At 33.2% G+C, this 20,663-nt stretch overlaps 1 protein-coding gene across 2 annotated transcripts in view; it reads right to left on the reverse strand.

Moving 5' to 3' along the window:
* Positions 1-20,663, reverse strand: part of LOC143255641 (A-type potassium channel modulatory protein KCNIP1-like) — a 353,607-nt gene that overhangs the window by 22,012 nt on the left and 310,932 nt on the right. For both annotated transcript variants that reach the window (XM_076511615.1, XM_076511616.1), the window contains one exon: positions 3,826-3,950. In XM_076511615.1, the coding sequence (XP_076367730.1) occupies positions 3,826-3,950 (125 nt within the window). The remainder of the gene's footprint in view (positions 1-3,825; positions 3,951-20,663) is intronic.

Genomic DNA, 20,663 nt, shown 5'->3' on the forward strand with positions numbered 1-20,663 from the left:
TATATTCACCGTCACTGTTTGTATTTATTTTGTTTAACTGATGGTGCTTGAAGCTGGCCAATGTTATACGGCTCAGTCAGGCTTGTTTTTCAATCTTCTAACATTTAGCGTCGCAAACAAATAAAGCGTCACGCACAGCGCTTGTTACACCATGTTTAATTGATGGTGGTAAGATTAGAAGAGAATTTTATTTGTTGTTAAGCGTAAAGTTACACAATACGCTACCTGTGCTTTGATTACTGGGTGTCGAAACACTGTTGTTGCGCATAATAGCCCCTACAGACTTGCCGCTGAGCCACTGAGGGGTTCAAAAGAGAGAGAAAAATATACTTGCTGATAACTGGAGGAAACGCCTATTATTATTGAGGTACCACAAACAGAGTAAAGCCCACTGGGAGATCAGTAGAAGTATATATATATATATATGCATATATTAATTAAATTAAATAATTGATCCTATGGCTATAAAACTATAGCAAACGAATTAAGCTTTTAATACTATAGGTAATTAATTACATTATATAAAGAAATAAACGCTTGTGAAAGGTCAGTGGTTAGAGTATTGGAATCTGGATATGAAGGTCCTTAATTTGCGTTAAGTTACTACGAAAAGAATCGCGTTCGGTACACTAAAGTCCTGATGATTTCTAAGAACTGCTGTCAACTATGTCTATTATTTTTGACAAGAGTATCCCAAGAGTTGGCGGTGGGCGTAGTCAACTAGCTATCTCCCCTCTAGCCTGTAGTTTCAAAATTAGACATGACTAGCGTCCTCGTGTCGCTTTACGTAAAATTCAATAACATAAAGGGCAACACTTTTATCCCATTTTTACAATAATTTCTTTTTTATTCATCACGTGGGATGTGTGCCTGACAAAGTAGAAAGCAGAGCTTGAGGAGTGTAGACTGGAAGTCCGACTGCTTAATCAAGACTGTTTTCCCTGAATAATGGGAGGTATTAAGTTAATTTAAGTAACTTATATAATCACATTCCTTTAATTGTGAAGGCCCAGCATGGCCAGGTGGTTAAGGCGCTCGACTCGTAATCTGAGGGTCGAGGGTTCGAATACCCGTCACACCAAAATGCTCACCCTTTTAGTCGTGGGGGCGTTATAATATGACGGTAAATTCCACTATTCGTTGGTAAAAGAGTATCCCAAGAGCTGGTGGTAATGACCGCCAGGTGGTTAAGGCGCTCGCCTAATAATCTGAGGGTCGCGGATTCGAATTTTCCCGTGTAGCTTTGCGCAAAATTCAAAAGCAAACAAATAATTGTGAAAATTTACTCCTTTACTGTAGGGGTTCGATTCCCCTCGATGGACTCAGAGATAGCCCGATGTGACTTTACTATAAGATAACACACATACTCTTTTACTGAGCACAATATGAAACTATTACCTGGGATTTGCTTCTTAAAAACTATTGACATACGCAAAGTTTAGAAAATTCAGTTATAATTACATATAAACTCGTTTCTGCTAGCGAAGGAAAGTCAATGTTTCCAGGTTCAAAATAAATACTGAGGAGTATTTTTTTCCTCTTAAGGGAATATGAAAGGTTTTAAGATCAATAGAATAAGGAATCTGAAGATAAAATATAAACCTATATTAGGTTCTTTTAATTAAATTTTCTAGAATTTTTTCGCTATGATGACAAGTGTTTTATACAAAGGGTGAAGAAATAATATTATTTCTATTAAATAATTACCTATATATTACCTATATAATAGGTAAAAATAATTACACGAAATAAGACCGAGGTTCAAGTATAAGATAATGAAATGATTACTAACAGTTTGATTAGATGAGATCAGTCACTGTTTCTAGTCCTCCTGAAATCAGGGGTTCGATTCCCTTCAGTAGGCACAGTAGATAGCCTGATGTAGTTTTGCTATAAGAAAGCGCGCACACACACTGATTCCCGTCAATTTTCCGTGTTTCATGTGTATACGTTAAATGTATTTTTAAAGTCCAATTGTGTTTTCTGTTAGAGTTCATATATTTGAAGATTCTTCGCAAATGATTTATGTTTATTTGCTTGTTTCAAAATTTTTGTGAAGCTCTGCTAAAAAGCTGTCTGCGTACAACCGTCCGTAATCTTATTAGATTTTATATATTAGAAGGAAGACAGCTAGTCAACAGCTCCAACCACAAGCTCCTGGGATTCTCTTTCTGCCCGTTTAGTGGGATTTGACTGTTACTCGGATCTCAAACTCACAGTGTCAACGTGTGTAGCGCGTTACAGGGACATAGAAAATAAAAACCATGATAATTCGTATTTGTAGTTTGAACACGTTAAATATTAGTTGTTACCTGGCACAAGTTTATAAGGAGAGGTATTACTAATAAGTGTTAATCTATATCATTGGTACATATATATATATATTAAATGGTATAGGATGAAAACTACTACTACCACAACGAAGAATATTTAACGCAGACTTAAAATAAAGGTTTTACACATTAACACTGTTGATTTCAAAGAAATACAAAGAAACAATAATGAAACAGCATCTAAAACTGTTGGTCGACCACAAACTAGAGTGTTTTCTAAATTATGCAATTTTTAAAATTTCAACAATATATTTAAGACTGGTGCTGAGTTTTTATTAGCATTTGAACTCATTTTCAAAGTTATTGAGACACATTTTGTTTCAGTGCAATTCTGATGTCATTTAGTAAAGCAAAAGAGATAGTAACTATTCATAGGTCCATAACTGAGTTCTTTTCTTTTGGAAAAAAAAACCCAATTAGTTGCTATGTTACGTTTAAATGAATAATTAACAATTGAGTATCTAATTGTTACTTGGGGATTTGTTATTAAATCTTTTAGTTTTTTGTTCTTCAAATTTTTATTACGGAATAAAATAACTTGGTTAAGAAAAGCAGCTAGTGATAAGCGAAGTGGTAAAAATTGGACAACTAAGTATAACTTTTAGTGTATTTGTTATTTTACCTACTATAGTATTGCCGAACAAGAGATTGTGGTAAAAATCGAAAGATGTGTCTGAGTTATTTCAGGACACATTTTACTTGCCTGTAATGGCTTATTGTTATGCATTAATATTTTCTACAAGTTTACTAATTTAATTCGTAATCCATTTAATGCTGTCCCAAAACCATAGAGTTTTCTATTTCTAGAATGTGAAGCTCAATTCCCTTTAGATTATTTTACAGATAGTAAGCTTGATTTAGATAAAGTTCTTTCTTCGAGTTTTGTGAAGTCATGATGAGTGAAGTAACAGGTGATTGGAACTTTCCCGTCTTGGTTTTGCCTTTTTGTTATAAAATGTTTCTCGCATAACCGTTCATAATTTTGATCTAACAGACTACACGTAGATGAAAGGTGGGTAGTCAACAGTCAACAGTACTCACGGCCAGCTCTTGGCTACCACCATTATAGGATACCCCCGGTATCAAAATGTAAAGTGCTTTTCACGACAAGATTTGTGACCCATCAATCTTTGGATTCATAGTTCGCGCAAACTAATGACTAGTTTAATTCCAACTCATCAAGAAATAGTTAATTGTCTCGGTCCTGAATTAACTGTTAATTAGTCAATTATCAGTAACAAGGGACTTTTCTTCGTTTAATAAAACATTTGAAACAACATGAATCTAAATTCTAGTTTATACTTAAATACCTACTATTATCTTTGTTTGATGTTACTAACATTTTGTAACAGTAAACTACTAAATTTAATCTTTCTTAGATCCATTTTATTTGTTGGATTTGAATGTGTATTAAAAACACTAGCAATTCAAAACATACCATACTGAGCAGACTTTAGCGAAGCTAATACTGAAAACTGTTATTGTCACTAACCTGTTTAAAACCTCTATACATTAACTGAAGTTCACGTCTGTTAAACTTGGTTATCTGGCATAATGTGTCAAGAGCTTCTGGAGTGTAGCGCGCAGAGTGGCCATCAAGGTCATCAAATTCACTACCTGAAACAGAACACGGAAGAAATTGGATTACATTCTGGAGGAGAAATCTTATAAAACATAAGAACCAACACTTCTTATCTAACTTTCTTTTCTAGAAAACGTGATAGAAGCTTGAAAGAGCAAAGAGAAAGTATTTGAGTGTGGACATTTTACGATTACTTCTGTTGAAGAAAGTGTGTAATTCAATTCGTAAGGTTACAAGAAATTTCTCTCTTGCTTGGCACTTTGAAATCAACTTGAATTTAAGAACTGTATTTATGTTAAAACTTTTTTTCATTGAAAATCTGTTGAGAAAACGAATGTGTCAACTGTTGTTCTGCCTTCATTCTTCTCTTGTTTTTTATCTTTCTTTTTCGAATTTTATTTAATTAAATTTCATCGTTCCGAAGGTTTGTTGACTTAAAAATTGAGAATTTTACAAAATTTACAACTTCTTAAAATATAAGAGAATATTTATGGTGTATATCTGCTGGCTTATCACGTTATAATTTTTAAGCAACAACTTATATTTCAATTATTCGAGTTGTTAAGCTTCTTGTACAATAAGCTTCGTGATTTGCTGTAAAAAATAGAATTTTATGAGAAACTTAGAAAACTTTTCAAATTATATAATGTATAAAGTTATGGAGTAGTATGTCTTTATATTCGGTATTACACGAAATGCCTTTATATAAAGTTCCGTTGAACTCCTTTAATTAGAAGAACGTGTGGAACAAGTTAGGATAAAACGTTTAATGTTATCAAGAATGTTGGTACAGCGGTAAGTCTGCAGATTTACAACGCTAAAATCAGGGGTTCGATTCCCTTCGGTGTACTCCGCAGATAGTCTGAGGAGGCTTTGCTGTAAGAAAACACATACATTCAACATTGTTTAACTTTTTGATGGCGCTGTCATCTTTCTCAGTTTGTAACTGTTTTACACTAGAAATGCAGTAATTATAATTAAACATATATTTCACAAAAAAGTTTTTCACCTTAATTGTAGACAATTTTATATAGATTTGCTTGTTTAAAATTCAGCACAAAACTATACAATGGGCTATCTGTTTTCTGCTCACCATGGGTATCGAAACTTGGGTTTCTAGACTGCAGACATACCGCTGTACCACTGGGGGTCGTTATATACAGAAGAAATGAGCCTCAAAAGTTCTTAAAGGGTGGGTGGTTTTCGTATAGCAAAGCCACAAAGGGCTATCTGCTCAGCCCACCGAGGGGAATCGAACCCCTGATTTTAGCGTTGTAAATCTGCAGACTTACCGCTGTACTAGCGGGGGGCCAAAAGTTCTTAAAACACAGGTCGTTTCATAATATAATGTAAATAAATTCTTTGTTAATTAATATTAAATACGTACTTTTTCGAATATGTATATAAAACGCTTTCTTAAAAAAATTCCTCTCGCTTCTCAGCAACTTTAATTGTTCATTTGTTTTGAAGTTGAAGATAAAGTGCTTCCAAGTAATAATAATGTTTTTTTCATGACTTTTCTCGAAGAGGGTTTTCTAGTATACAAGCTTCATTAAATATCTTAACGTATCTAATAATTTAATTAGCTGAATAAAGTTAACAAAAGAACAATAGAATCAACGAATCTTTTAAACTTGCTTTCATTTAAAAGAAAATAAAAAAGTATAAAGATTCAAATTTTCTTTGTTAATTAATGTGCCTAATATAAATATGAATTTTCTAAATTTTGAACTTTTGTTTGTCTAAGTAATACTGGATGCTCATAATGGACCGATTTGTCATCTTACTCGATAGTTTTCATTACAACTATTCTGTTTGTTTCTTCTAATCTTCCTTTCTTTTAACAATGGGTACTGAAATATTAGAAAATGCTAACAGTACGAAGACATTACTGAAAAAGTCCAATAGTGATTTTCTTGGAACAGAATCTTCCCATTTATTTCATTTTTATGTATGACATTTCTTTTTAACTTTGTTATTCATAGCGCATGGTCCAGTTAATTTAAATATGTATTTTCCGACTGTGGTTGGTGAACATTAAAATATTTGCTATTTCTTTCGTAACAAGCTTTCTCTATCATCCTAAGCCATTTTTTTCATACACTTGTTCCAAAATTAGATGAATTCCAAGGTAAAATAAATTCAACCCTAGATACTCAGCTTAAGATAGAGGAAGTTTTTACATTAAGCAAAGACACATAATGGATATTTTATTAGAAACTACAAGAACAAGTTTCTAACGCATTTTTAAGAGTATAGAAATTCCAAAAATATTTTCATTTTAATATTTACACAGCTATACTGATATGTTTATAGAAAATACGAAGAAATAGAAATATTCTTCATTAAAAACCAAGTTGTTTTTTTAAGGTTTCAGTATCGAGTTCTGACTTGAATGATATGAGATGGTTTGTAATTAAAAAGAAATGTTTGAATTATTATGTTGATGATATGCATTAGAAAGTAAAATACATTTTAAAGGAAATATGATTTATTTGTTTCTAAAATAAATAAGAATACATACTTAGCTTTGTTTAACATCATATTTGGTCTTAACCAAATATTATAGCTGTGGAAATTTATCTTACAATGCGAAAGGTTTTTGCTGTAAATATAAAAGAAGTTTATGGTCGTCACTTTTGTCTGTTTGGGATTGCAATTGGATGTTCCTGATTCAATGAAAACTAAAATATACACAATTGTAGGAATTTGTAGTGTATTGTATTTCTGTTTCACAGTGAAGCTTGAATATGTATTCTAGAGAAATACCAGTTATTAGGGATAAAACAGCCCCCGGCATGGCCAAGCGTGTTAAGGCGTTCGACTCGTAATCCGATGATCGCGGGTTCGAATAGCGGTCGCACCAAAGATGCTCCCCCTCCCAGCTGTGGAGGGTCATTTCATGACAATAATAAAGACAAACCTCAGATGTTGTTTATATTTAAATACTAGATGAAAGTGATTTGCATCGTTACGAGTATTTATATATTCGATGTAAGCACAGCACAGATAGCCTATCGTATAGCTTTAAGCAAAACAAAAACTGGGATAAAAAACAACAAAGAATTTTCAGTCCTCTTCAAGGTTTTATTGGTTACTTATGATACTAGCTTCCAAATTACTTCATTGCAATGTTTGATCAGGATAAAAGATGAGGAAGTTTATAATGTGTTATAAACACAGTTTACTGTTAAAAAATCAGGAAACACCACTGATAAAAGGGAGATAAGAAAAACAGGAACAATATGAGCTGAAATTAAGTGATGCAAAAAGCAAATTAATATCGCTATAAAAAGCAGCTTAATAGATTAGGACCAACTGCGCTGAGTACGTTTATACATAAAACAACGGGCAGTCTCAAAATTTGTTTTTATAATTGTCTAGATTTCAGCATTCGATTCTTTCAAAATATAAATATTACGAGCTGTAGATGGATTACAGAGAGTTTGTAGATACCTATTATTTAAAAGCTGAGAAACGTAATGAACTTTTCTCCGATAAATATTCAAAATGTTTGGGTTAAACACAATCCCCGGCAAACTTATGTCAATTTTGATGGTTCCACTTTATCTGTTTTATTAGATATAATTAGTTTTTTATTTGACATGTCCGTAACAATTAATCTATAGATTTTTTTATTCAAATCAAAAATGGGTAAAAATTTTAGCAACAATATTTGTAGTGTATCATATAGACAAGAATGATAAATATAATCTTGTTCGCTCTGCTACCATCAGTCTTAAAAGAAGTACAACGGATTATCTAGTTAAAAATGCTTCTTATTAAACTTCAACTTATTAATTATTACATATCTTAACTAAATTATTCCTTTGAAAAAATAGAGTTGATTAATACTTTCCCTTCGAAGCTTCTTCTAACTCCTAGTAAGCAAGATATATAAAAGTTAACATTGCTTCTATTGCCTGATATCAAGAAGACAGTATAATGCTACTGTGAAAATGTTTTAACTGAGAGTATGAGAGAAGACAACATAATGTTATTGTGAAAATGTTTTAACTGAAAGTATGAGGGAAGTCTAAATATGAAATATCAATTACTTCGTTTGAAATATTTGGATATGTGAATTAATAATTTTAACGACACTAAATAATTCACATATAAAAGTTCACACCTTTTTAGTTTTATACTGATCACTTTGTGGTACACTGAACATTTTTGGAATTAATCAATGCAAGCTTCTAAATCATTTATATCAATTTATCTGAGTGATATCGTCTTCCTAAGTTGTAAACTAAGAAATATCTAGCTCATTCATCGCATATAGTTCTTACGCAATATATAGAATTTGGTCTTGACTTCTGCTTTATAGTCTAATTGTTGTTGGTTCAGATTTCATATACGTTTTTTTAAATAAAAGTAAACGTTTCATTAACGGCAGTCTTGAATTTGTGTTTTTCTAAACGACCCCAGTGGCACAGCGGTATGTATGCAAACCTCCAATGCTAAAAACCGGGGGTTCGATACTTAAAGTAGGTAGAGCGCAGATAGCCCTTTATATAGATTTTTGTTTAGTTATAAACAACACGGTTTTCTTAATAATTCATGTAAAATGTTTACACAACAAATATCTTAACTCTTGACGAAAAGAAACCAACTTGGAATAAAACAAACCTGTCTCAGAATAGTTGGTGTGGGTATTAACACTTTGAATATTAAAGCAGAGAACAACGTTTCGACCTTCCTAGGTCGTCTACAGGTTAACAAAGAGAAAGTTTGCAACTGACCGTTGTCGAGCACGTCTTAGGGACGAGAGTATAAACGGGTGCGGGATTGTAGGGGACATTGCAGTTAGATGTCAGGTTATTAATTAGTATAAATATAACGGTGTTCCTTTATATTGGTTTAATTTTGGTTTTAGTTGTTGTATGAGTAGAGCTTCTTTGATTTTGTGTATGTTTATATATTTCCCTACTTAGCACCTTGGTGTTTTCTATAGTTATCTTGTGTTTATTTGACTTGCAGTGTTCAAAAATGTGTGAAGATGTTTTTGTTTTGTTCTTTGAATCTACTTTTTATTTTTCTGATTGTTTCTCCAATACAGAAGTCGTGGCAGTTGTTGTATTGCATTTTATAAATCATGTAGAGGTTTGTTTGTCAGTGTAGTTTTTACATAGCGGGAACTTTAAACTAATAAACACAAGTCCAACAAAACACGTGAAACAAATTTAACAAAATACTACTACAAACGAAGAAAACAGCACAATCTCAGAAGACCTTTATTTTTACCCACGAAAGACCAACTCACGCACACCACAACTATACGGCACCCCAAACCTCTCAAATCCGATTGTCCACTACGACCCGTAATGTCAAGCTATGAATCATATAACTGCAAACTCGTTAAACATATAGCGTAGACATTTTCTAAATATATAACATCAGCCGGCTCTTTTTTTTCAAATACTCTTTTAACTTTAAATATATTCTTAATCAATTAAATAATAAAGCCTTAATAGCCGGTTTTGATGTAATCTCCTGTTTACAGAAGTCCCAACGATTCAAGACCGCAAGATAGCTTTAGAACTTTATATCCAAGACTCCAACCCATTGATACACATCCCCAGCAATCAATTAGCAACCATAATAGAAGTTACTACCACCAAAACTAACTTTATGTTCAATAACCAAAACTACCTACAAATAAATGGCTTAAGTGTGGAGAATCCCGTGTCTGTAGTTCTAGCCAACATTTTTATGACACAGATTGAATCACAAGCGATCAATTCAGCCTTACACCCACCACTATACTGGTACAGGTATGTTGATGATATAATTTTTGGATTCACACTTACAGGACACATACTTAGTTTTTTCAATCATGGTAACTCGATACACCCCAACATTAAGTTCACCAGTGAACAGGAAAAAAAAACTAACCAAATACCATTTCTTAACATAAAAATCACTAGAACTGATACACAATTCAAAACAGAAATCCACAAAAATATCATCCATACTGGATTATACATTCCTTGGGACTCAGCACATGAAACAAAACAAAAACTCAACATACTGAGAAACCAAATAAACACAGCCACAAAACTATGTTCGCCAGATAAAATTAACGATGAAATCAATAAAATAAAACAACACTTCATCAACATCAACAAATTACCTCAAAAAACTGTGAAAAAATTATCCACACACACCTAGACCAACAACAAAAAAACAACAATAAATCTCAAGATACAACAAACTACAAAACCTTATACTGCTGCATACCATATGTTCCAGATATCAGCGAAAAAATAACCAACATTTGGAAAAAAAAAAACGTATAACAAAACACAACATTTCAGAAACCATGTACAAAACTAAAGTCCATACTATGTAAAAACTACACTGAGAAAAGCAACACCAACATTATTTTAAAATACAATGTAGCAACTGCTATGACTTCTATATTCGAGAAACAAGCAGAAAAATAGAAACTAGATTCAAAGAACACCTTGACACATATTTAAACACTGCAAGTCCAATAAACACATTATAACTATAGAAAACACCCAGTTACTAAGAAGAGAAACAAATATAAACAAACGCAAAATCAAAGAAGCTATACTTATACAGCAACTAAAACAAAAAATTAAACTAATATAAAGGAACACCTTTATACCTCTACTAATTAATAACCTAACATCCAACTGCAACGCCCCCTACAATCCCGTATCCATTTATATTCTCGTCTCTAAGACATGCGCTCGGCAACGGTTAGCTGCAAACTCTCTCTTTGTTAACCTGAAGATGTTTGTTTTGTTTGTTTTTTAGAATTTCGCACAAAGCTACTCGAGAGCTATCTGTGCTAGCCGTCCCTAATTTAGCAGTGTAAGACTAGAGGGAAGGCAGCTAGTCATCACTACCCACCGCCAACTCTTGGGCTACTCTTTTACCAACGAATAGTGGGATTGACCGTCACATTATAACGCCCCCACGGCTGAAAGGGCGAGCATGTTTGGCGCGACCGGGATGCGAACCCGCGACCCTCAGATTACGAGTCGCACGCCTTAACACGCTTGGCTATGCCGGGCCACCTGAAGATGACCTAGAAAGGTCGAAACGTTGTTCTCTGCTTTAATAGTAAAAGTGTTAATACCAGCCGTTCTGAGATACAAATATCTTAACTAGTTTTGCGTCAATCATTCCAACGCGTTTATTATACTGCTTTTTCACTTACGTGTAATCACGCTTCCACTTTTCGTGTGCATTATATTGATCAGTTCTCTGTTTTTTAAAGATATAAGACGCATAATACAACAGAGGTAAAATATCGTTATAATAAATATAGCCAAACTTAGCTAAAATACTTTTAAAAATATTAAATTTATAAAAACACAATGGTTAGTTTTGCATTAGTAACACCATCCGTTGCATAATAAAGTACGTTTGCTGTGTAATAGTAATACATATTCATGGTTTGCTGGTTTTATTTCTTTTATATTTCGTAAATAAATTAACAAACATAGTTTTATTTCAGTTTTTGATCCTTTCTCTGCTACTAATTTCCGCTTGGGTGAGTAAAATCTTCTAAAGACAAATATAAAATTCCATCTAAGATTACACAATTTTATCTGTTGAAAATTGAATATTGATCGAATGTAGAGAACAGTAGCACACACACACACATATATATACCATGTTTACTTACAAAAGAAGATCTTTCGATAGAAAGGTTAAATATTGATCTTACTGCTACTTGTAAGTGAATATTTTAGGCAATTTATAATGTCTATAATATTTAAAACAATCAAGTTGTCTTTACCAATTCTGATAAATAAATCTGAACTATGTATTAAAACCGATAAGAAATATTAAAATGGTTTCAAAATCTTTACTAGTTGTATTCTTTACTTCTAAAAATTTCGGTTTTTCAGACAAGTTGAGTATTTATTACATGTGTGAATGTTGCAGCTATTCTCCTTTTCTATACATCAGATTCTCTTCCACATTATGACAATTCTCATAAGAAAGAAAAAATACTTTTCGAATTTCATGAAAAGTCTGTTTAATACACACGCACCAATTTTACTGAAGTTATGGACAGCTCGTAATTATAAAATTAAAACTCCATATGCTTTATTTTAATTTTTCCTGTACACTTCTAAGCTATACAGAATAAAATATAATTACATTACACTATACAAATCACTACATACAATTTACTCCATTTCAGAATGTGAAGTACACCGTATTTACTTATTATAAGGTATATATTTTACAGTTCTTAATTCAATTGGGTAGTTGTCTCTATTGTGTACTTCAACAGCTAGATATGATTCCCCGTGAAGATAGAATTTCTTAAGATACACAGTTACTCTTTAATATAGTATTGGAAAATAAACAAAATATTTTTTTTTACAGATTAAAATATCATTTTTTCTGATACTGATTGGAGGAAAATCACTTTTCACTCTGCAATTTCTTTGCACATTTTCATTTGCAGTTAAAGATCTGTTTATAATACTGATTTTATTGGTCCATTTAGAAGGTTTTTTTGTGCATGAAGACGTAATAAACAAAGACGAACTTTACCAAATATATTGCGTGCCATGAAATCTTTGCGAGTTTTTCTTTACTGGTACAATATTATGAATTAAAAGTCAAACTGTATAATATTTTGTATCTTAAGTTTCAGATGAGAATACTTTATTCTACGACTTTTTGGACAGCTTCGTGCTAAAAAATCATAATTGAAACGCGCAGAAATAAGAACGTGTTTTATTTTTTGCCTTAAGATTTAAATCATAACCGTGTTTGTAAATAGAAATCTTCTCTTTATACTGAAACAACTAAAAACACGAGCTTCAAAATGTTCAAGATTAAAATTATTTTGACTGCTAACAACAATCAGTGTATATCAGAATTTAACTTCTAAAACAAAACAAGTTAATATATTAGGATCTAAGATGTGAAAAATACCCCACATTTATTCTTTTCCCTTCTCAAAGCACGAATATCTTTGTTCTAACATATTTATGCACGATCAATAACATTATTATTTGCTACACTTTTAACGACAGTTCTCGAGAAACAATTACTGATGTATGTAGAAAAATATTTACGGTCAAGAGATTGTTTTAGATTTCTGTGTACCTTGATAAATTCTATAGCATCATCATGTCCTGTTCTTTCACTTCGTTTCTCAGAAAAAAAAAATACAAACCTTTTTTTACTAAGTTTTCATTGAATTATTTGACAATATAATTACAGCGTTCCAAGGATCGAGACATATTTGCTATGCAACAACCTTCATTTTAAGATATATAATCACAACATTTTCTCTTCAAAACACATAATTATTGATGTCTCACAGCTATATTTTTCAATGAATTTTTATTTCTGACAACTTCACTGTATATTTGTGTAGCTTCATATATATTTACATCTTTAAACAGGATTGATTAATCTTAATAAGCTGTAGGTTAGAAGATAGCGTGTTTTGAATGTTAATATAAGGTTTCATGGCACTGTGTCGAAAAAATGCACTGTACACTTTGAGGCTGTGGGTGTACTGTAAGAGATACGCTTAAATTCTACCATTTAGCAAAGAACAATATTTATAAACTGGCTGTACGTGCTATTAACTGGTTGTATTACCTCTAGTCTATTATTTCAAATAACGGATGGCTGTGATCTAAAAGTTCTTTCTTTAGCTAGCGCAAAATATCTGAAACATGCTAACAAATAAAATAATTTCCACCTGCTTAATATCTCAGTACTCATTTTGGAGTTATAAAATTTTATTCGTTCGCTGACTGAAAATCACCGGTGTTAGTGTAACTTACAGCTTTATTGATTGAACTTTTATTACCTAACTCAAAAACCCTGATTATAGTTTCAAGAGTTTTGGCGCTTACCATTTTAGGTACCTTTTGTAAGAAGGCGTGGTTTTCTAGAAACTTAATAAAGGAATAAAATTAGACAATGTCATAAATGTTATACCCTCAGAGGTTACCAGCATAATTCAAATATTATTAATCAAATTACAAAGGTTTTCAACCAACATAATCATTCATTGAAATGTTGTATCATATTTCAAAGTTTTAAAATATTATTAGTTATTTTCGTATGTGTCAGAAAATACTAAATTTAACTTCAATGGCCTTTATTATCATATTACTGTGATAAAATATAAACACAACTGCAGTTAATGATTAAAACTCACTTTCCTCCTATAATATTGTTTGTTTGTTTGTTTTTTGAATTAAGCACAAAGCTACACAAAGGCTATCTGTGCTTTGCCCACCACGGTAACCAATTTTTAGCGTTGTAAGTCCGCAGACATACCGCTGAGCCACTGGGGGCATCCTCCTATAATAATTAAACAAAATGTACTTTTACTACCTATAAAACAAAGAGTTATCTCTCTAAACTAATATGTGCAATAGCAAGTTAATTGTATTAGTTTATAGATTAACTGTTTTTCATATTTTTAGAAGGTAGAGCTCCGATTCCTAGATTCCAATACACAATACGTTCATTTTTACTGACAGTGACTTTCTACACAGATAAGCATACGCCACTCCATCACACTTTACTGTGTGTGTGTTTGGTTTAGTTTGTTTTGAATTTCGCGCAAAGCTACACGAAGGCTATCCCCGTCACACCAAACATACTCGCCCTTTAAGCCGTGGGGGCGTTATAATGTGACGGTCAAACCCACTATTCGTTGGTAAAAGAGTAGCCTAAGATTTGACGGTGGGTGGTGATGACTAGCTGCCTTCCCTCTAGTCTTACAGTGCTAAATGAAAGACGGCTAGCGCAGATAGCCATCGAGAAGCATTGCGCGAAATTCAAACAAAACAATTCATCCAGTATATTCAATATTAATTTTGAGTTAACATCATAAATACTATAGCAACTTTTTATTTTCCAAGCAAAACAAAAGCTTCAGTCTGCAAATGTAAAAAAACATCAACAAAGTATTAAATAATAAAATTTTCTAATGTAAACTTGTAGTAATGAATGTAAGCACAGTGAAACTTTTGAAGAGAAAATCTTCTAATCAAACATTATGAGCTTTAATGTCCAACAATACCATTGAGTATTTAGCAACAAACAGAACTTTAATGCCTAACAAAACTATCGAGTATTAGCAACAAACAGAACTATAATGCCTAACAAAACCATCGAGTATTAGCAACAAACAGAATTTTATTGCCTAACAAAACCATCGTGTATTAGCAACAAACAGACGAATACGAATTTTTCTAAAAACGCTGTAAGATATTTAGAAAGCAAAAAAACTTACGACCGGCGTAGCGATCTCCCCTTTTTTCGTATCGAGTCGATGGAACATTGCTGGTCCTTAACCCTTGCATCTTTAATAATACTAAAGTCTGTAGCTTGCTATCAGGAAACACAAAGTGTGAGAACGCGCGATGAATAAACGAGGCTTGTTCACAGCACAGCTTCTATAAAAAATATGTTATTTTGGAAGAAAGCCGAGTGAGCGCGCTTCGTTAAATTATAAATAGATTCATTACTTGGACCCCTAATTCTCTATCTCAAAATCACACTTTATAAAATATAAATTCTCCACAGAAATTTTTTTTTTCATGTTGTAACTAAGAACACTATCGTAATTGTGTTTACAAACAAAATTATGCCATGTGTGTAATGTTAAGTTGCCTTATTTAGTTGTGTTTATGAGATAACACCTACTGTTTGAGTTAAATAGGAATGTTGCCTTTTTTGGCTCTAATGTTTTTGGGTGCATTTAATATGTGTTACATCGATTTATGACGTTAAAACTGTAATCATTATTCTCTAAAAGTTTTTTTGTTTGTTTGGGAATTTCGCACAAAGCTACTCGAGTGCTATCTGTGCTAGCCGTCCCTAATTTAGCAGTATAAGACTAGAGGGAAGGCAGCTAGTCATCACCACCCACCGCCAACTCTTTTACCAACGAATAGTGGGATTGACCGTCACATTATACACCCCCACGGCTGGGAGGGCGAGCATGTTTAGCGCGACGGGGGCGCGAACCCGCGACCCTCGGATTACGAGTCGCACGCCTTACGCGCTTGGCCATGCCAGGCTCTTCTCTAAAAGGACCTTTAAATGGAAACAAATCATGCAGATAATTTGTTTTTAAATTTTGCGCAAAGCTACATGAGGGCTATCTGCGTTAGCCGTCCTTATTGCAGCAATGTAAGACTAAAAGGAAGAAAGTTTATCGTCACCACCTACCGCCAACTCTTGGGCTACTCTTTTACTAACGAATAGTAGGATTGATCGTAACATTATAACGCACCCATGGCTGAAAGGGCGAACAGCTTTGGTGTGACAGGGATTCGAACCTACGACTCTTATATTGCCAGCCGAGTTTCAAAAACACCTGGACATGCCGGGCCATGCTAATCAGGATTTTCATAATGTTATACACATTATCCAGTGTGTTACCTGGAATTGGAAAACATGTTTGTTACCTATAAGGATGACAGCGTGTAAGAAAGAGCCACAACCAGCGTTGACACCGGATGGCACTGTTGTTCCGAGATGTAAGATGAATTTTGTGAACGACACATGGAAGGAGGAAGATTATTTTTGTCATTAATTGATGTTCTTTCTAATTCACCGATGATGTGTTGTACTGTAAAAAATAAATACTTGTATACAACTAAAAAAGTGGGTAACTATCTCAGCTGAGTAGATGTTCACTGAATATTTTGCTTCGTGTCACTAGCGTCAGAGCTACAATTAACTGTTACATTTGGAACAGATAAAGTATGAGTCCATTGGCGGGTCGACAGGTACTCGCATTAAAGCACTTGTCTAACTTTTGTTGTTGTATTTGATGTTTATCATTCTTTGAAGTTTGTTTATTTTTTAAAGGCAAATAATGGCGAAATATTGGTTATTTTCAAAATCGTTTTAAAGGAGATTGGACATTTTTTACAATTAAACTTTGCCAAAGTGTGCAAACTTTCATATACAGCTAAAAACATAATGTTTGAACGTTGTTTTAAAATTGTTGAATATAAACTTGGGATTCTAAAACTTTTGAAATATTCTGAAAGCTTTATATGGTTTTAGAACCAATAGAAGGCAAGGTTGGCGAATGAAATTTTGCAGGTCTGATTTATAGGTTTATAAATTCAGGATAAAGCAAAACATTTATCATTTTGGAGGAGAGTAATAAGTAACATCTTATACTTGATAAACAAATTGTTTATATACAGAAGTTTGTTTATTTATTTTAGAACAAAGCTACATTGGGATATCTGTTGTGTCAACCACGGGAAATCGAACACCGCATTTTAGTGCTGTAAATTTTTAATTTATTATTTTACCACAGGATGTGTGTGTTTCTTTTTATACGCAAAGCCACATCGGGCTATCTGCTGAGTTCATCGATGGGAATCGAACCGCTGATTTTAGCCTTGTAAATCCGTAAACTTACCGCTGCACCAGCGTGGAACTCCGGAGGTGGGACAAACAGAAAGCTGAAGTTGTTTTATTTTTTATTTTTGGATACAAAAAAACTACCACTGCATCTGATAACAAAATATCCATAGAGGTTTAAATATCGATAAGGACTTGTAGAAAAGTTGGCTATTCGGAAAATTACAATTAGATGTTTTGATATAAGTGATATTTGCACACTATATTCCTTTGTATTTCGTCATAGATAATATTATTTCTAGTAAGAACACTGCGTTGTATTTCAACATCGATGATATTATTTCTAGAAACGTACTGCGTTGTATTTCGTCATAAATGATGTCATTTGTTATAACTACATTTATTTACGTTTCGTGTTTACCCAAAGTTATAAAAACAAAAAAATGATAAAATGTCTTGAAGCTGCGGACTGACAATGTTAGAAACCAGGTTTCGATTCTCCTGGTTGGCAGAGCTCCAAAATGTCTTGTAGGTGCTGACTGACTGTTGGAAACCAGGTTTAGATTCTCCTGGTGAGCAGAGCTCAAATATCCCATTGTATATCTTTGTGCTTAATCTTAACTTCAAACTTACAAGAAAAAACAACTGAAATTTCATAAAACACCTCGAATTTGCAGACTGAAACATATTTTTATCAATACAAAACCAAATTTTATTAACGCCTCTGTATATTTATTCATCGAAGGATTGTTACCGAGAGCTTTAAGAATAAGCAATCTCTTAAAAGAAACAGAAACAGAGATAATAGCAGTTTCATAATACCAGAAATTTTCAGATTTAGTAATTTTATAATTACAGAAAATTATTATAATGGTTAAAAAAATTAAAAACGAAGTTTATTATTTTTAGTTAAATACGGGTGGTAATGATTAAATTATGTGTTATATTAGTTCTTTCCAGCCACAGAATGTAATATTGTATCAATACTATACTGAAATACCACGAAGTCATGAAGTTATTGTTAGTTCGAGCACATTTGTGAAACTATTCTTTTACCTTTCTTAAATAGTACTTCGACTCCTAATCTGAGGGCTGCCGATTCCAATACCCATTGCACCAAACATGCTCGCCCTTTCAGCCGAGGAGACGTTAAAATGTGACGGTCAATCCCACTATTCGTTGGTAAAAGAGTAGCCCAAGAATTGACGGTACGTGGTGATGACTAGTTGCCTTCCCTTTAGTCTTACACTACTAAATTAGGGACGGCTAGCACAAACAGCCCTCGACGTTTAAAAAACAAAAAACAAACAAACAATCAGAAATAGTTAGTTGGTTGATTGAAATATGATGGCAAAGCAACAAGATTATATGCGCCAAACATTCTTTACTAATTTTTACGAAAAAGTAATAAATGCAAAAGTAAAATACAGTAAAACAGGAAAAAAGGAGATAACACAGATGAAAAATAAAAATAATATTATCTCTAACCAAGGCGATAAAATTAAAGAGCACTAAAAATACCAATGATCCGTAATAAACAATGCCACTGTCCAATCTCAAAGAGGTCCCCAGTGGCTCAGCGGTATGCCTGCGGACTTACAACGCTAAAAACTGGGTTTTGATACCCGTGGTTAGTAGAGCACAGATAGCCTATTGTGTTGCTTTGTGCTTAATTCAAAACCAACAACAACCACCCTCAAAACCTCAAAGAGTAACAACAGGACAAAATCTGACTAAAATGGTGTCGTTGTTGTTAATCGCAGTGAGAGCACAAAACTAAACTTTGGGTCATTGTGATATAAGTGTGACGACAGCCACATATTGACGGATAAATCCCTTATAATATAATTCAATGAACTATCAAAGTGTGGTCATTGCGAAGCCTAGATAATACAACACCCCTCCTCCCATTCTTAGGAAACTAACGCCAAAAAATAGTAGTTGTTATCTAGAAAAGCCGGTTGTAATGTACGCGTCCAAACGAATATCAAATGGCATGAAACTCTGCCTTGATGACAGTCCTGAAGTCCACCATGTTAACGGAGAGACAAGGTTATGATAACACTAGAGCAGACAGATCTAGCATGATATCAACAGCTCGTTTCAACAAATATCAACATGGCCGAACGTTTAGAAAAACTGATCAGATGTGGATGATAACGAAAAATGACTCAGTCTTTATGAAAGTTCAAGAGAACTTGGAATTCACATTAATCGCATCCATAAAGAGAAGCGAGTGAAAATAGACAGTACAGTTAAGTACTGCTTAACTTCAACACGATCCAAGACAAATGAAGTGATACATAACGCTCCAGTGAACACAGAATCTGTAGGATCTTGTAAACAACGACAAAGTCACAGATGGTTCGAAATCTGTAAAAATAGAATCAGAAAAATGGTTTAAACGATGTTCATTAAAGAGAAGGCAGAACTTCTAATCAAGAGTGTCTGACGTTTTCAGACACGTCACCTGACTTAAATATACCAAACGTTATCTCATAGGTTTTGGTAAAAAAATGTTTAATTGAATCAGGCTACTAGACCTGCTACTTTGAACCTCATAGTATGTTCAACGCTATTTAACAATTGTAAGTTAATATAATGAAAAAGTGATCTTAAGCAATTAACTTTAGGTAATTGTTAAACATCTACCGGTATAATATGTTTTCAAACACTAGTCTCGTTAACAGATCATTATTTTAACTGTTTCTCTTTAGTACGTTTGAAGGAAAATAACAGAACAGGATGATTAAGTTCGAGATACAACTACTTTTTGAATGACTTACAAGAACTATTTTAATATCTATGATTTTTCCTACGTAATTAGGTCTAAGAAGCAGCGACTAAAGTTGAAAATAGTAAAGAAATGGTAAGTTTCTGAAAGATTAGGAATTACAGCACTCTAAATCATTAGATAATGATCAGAGTAAGCGTCCACCTTTCATGTTCAGCTGCTATGTACATTATATGACTGCTTATGATTATAAAACTTCGTAATACTAATTATGGAAAACAGGTGTGCAAGGTTGAAATGGAAGGGATTTGACTGTCTTAAGTTGGATAAGGGAATATAAAATGAAAAGAGTGTTTAACGAAAAATTAAACAGTAAACTAAGAGATGTGAAAGAGAATAAATTAGGGAAAGAGGCGATAGAAGAAAATAATAGGTTGTCATTGAAAAACAATAATTCTAAATTTGGGCCTGGCATGGCCAAACATGTTAAGGCGTTCGACTCTCCCGGTCGCACCAAACATGCTCGCCTCCCCAGCCGTGGTGGCATTATAATGTGACGGTGAATCCCACTATTCGTTGGTAAAAGAGTAGCCCAAGTGTTGGCGGTGGGTGGTGATGAATAGTTGCCTTCCCTTTAGTCTTACACTGC

The sequence above is a fragment of the Tachypleus tridentatus genome, chromosome 7 (genome assembly GCF_004210375.1).
Source record: "Tachypleus tridentatus isolate NWPU-2018 chromosome 7, ASM421037v1, whole genome shotgun sequence".
Taxonomy (NCBI): Eukaryota; Metazoa; Arthropoda; class Merostomata; order Xiphosura; family Limulidae; genus Tachypleus; species Tachypleus tridentatus.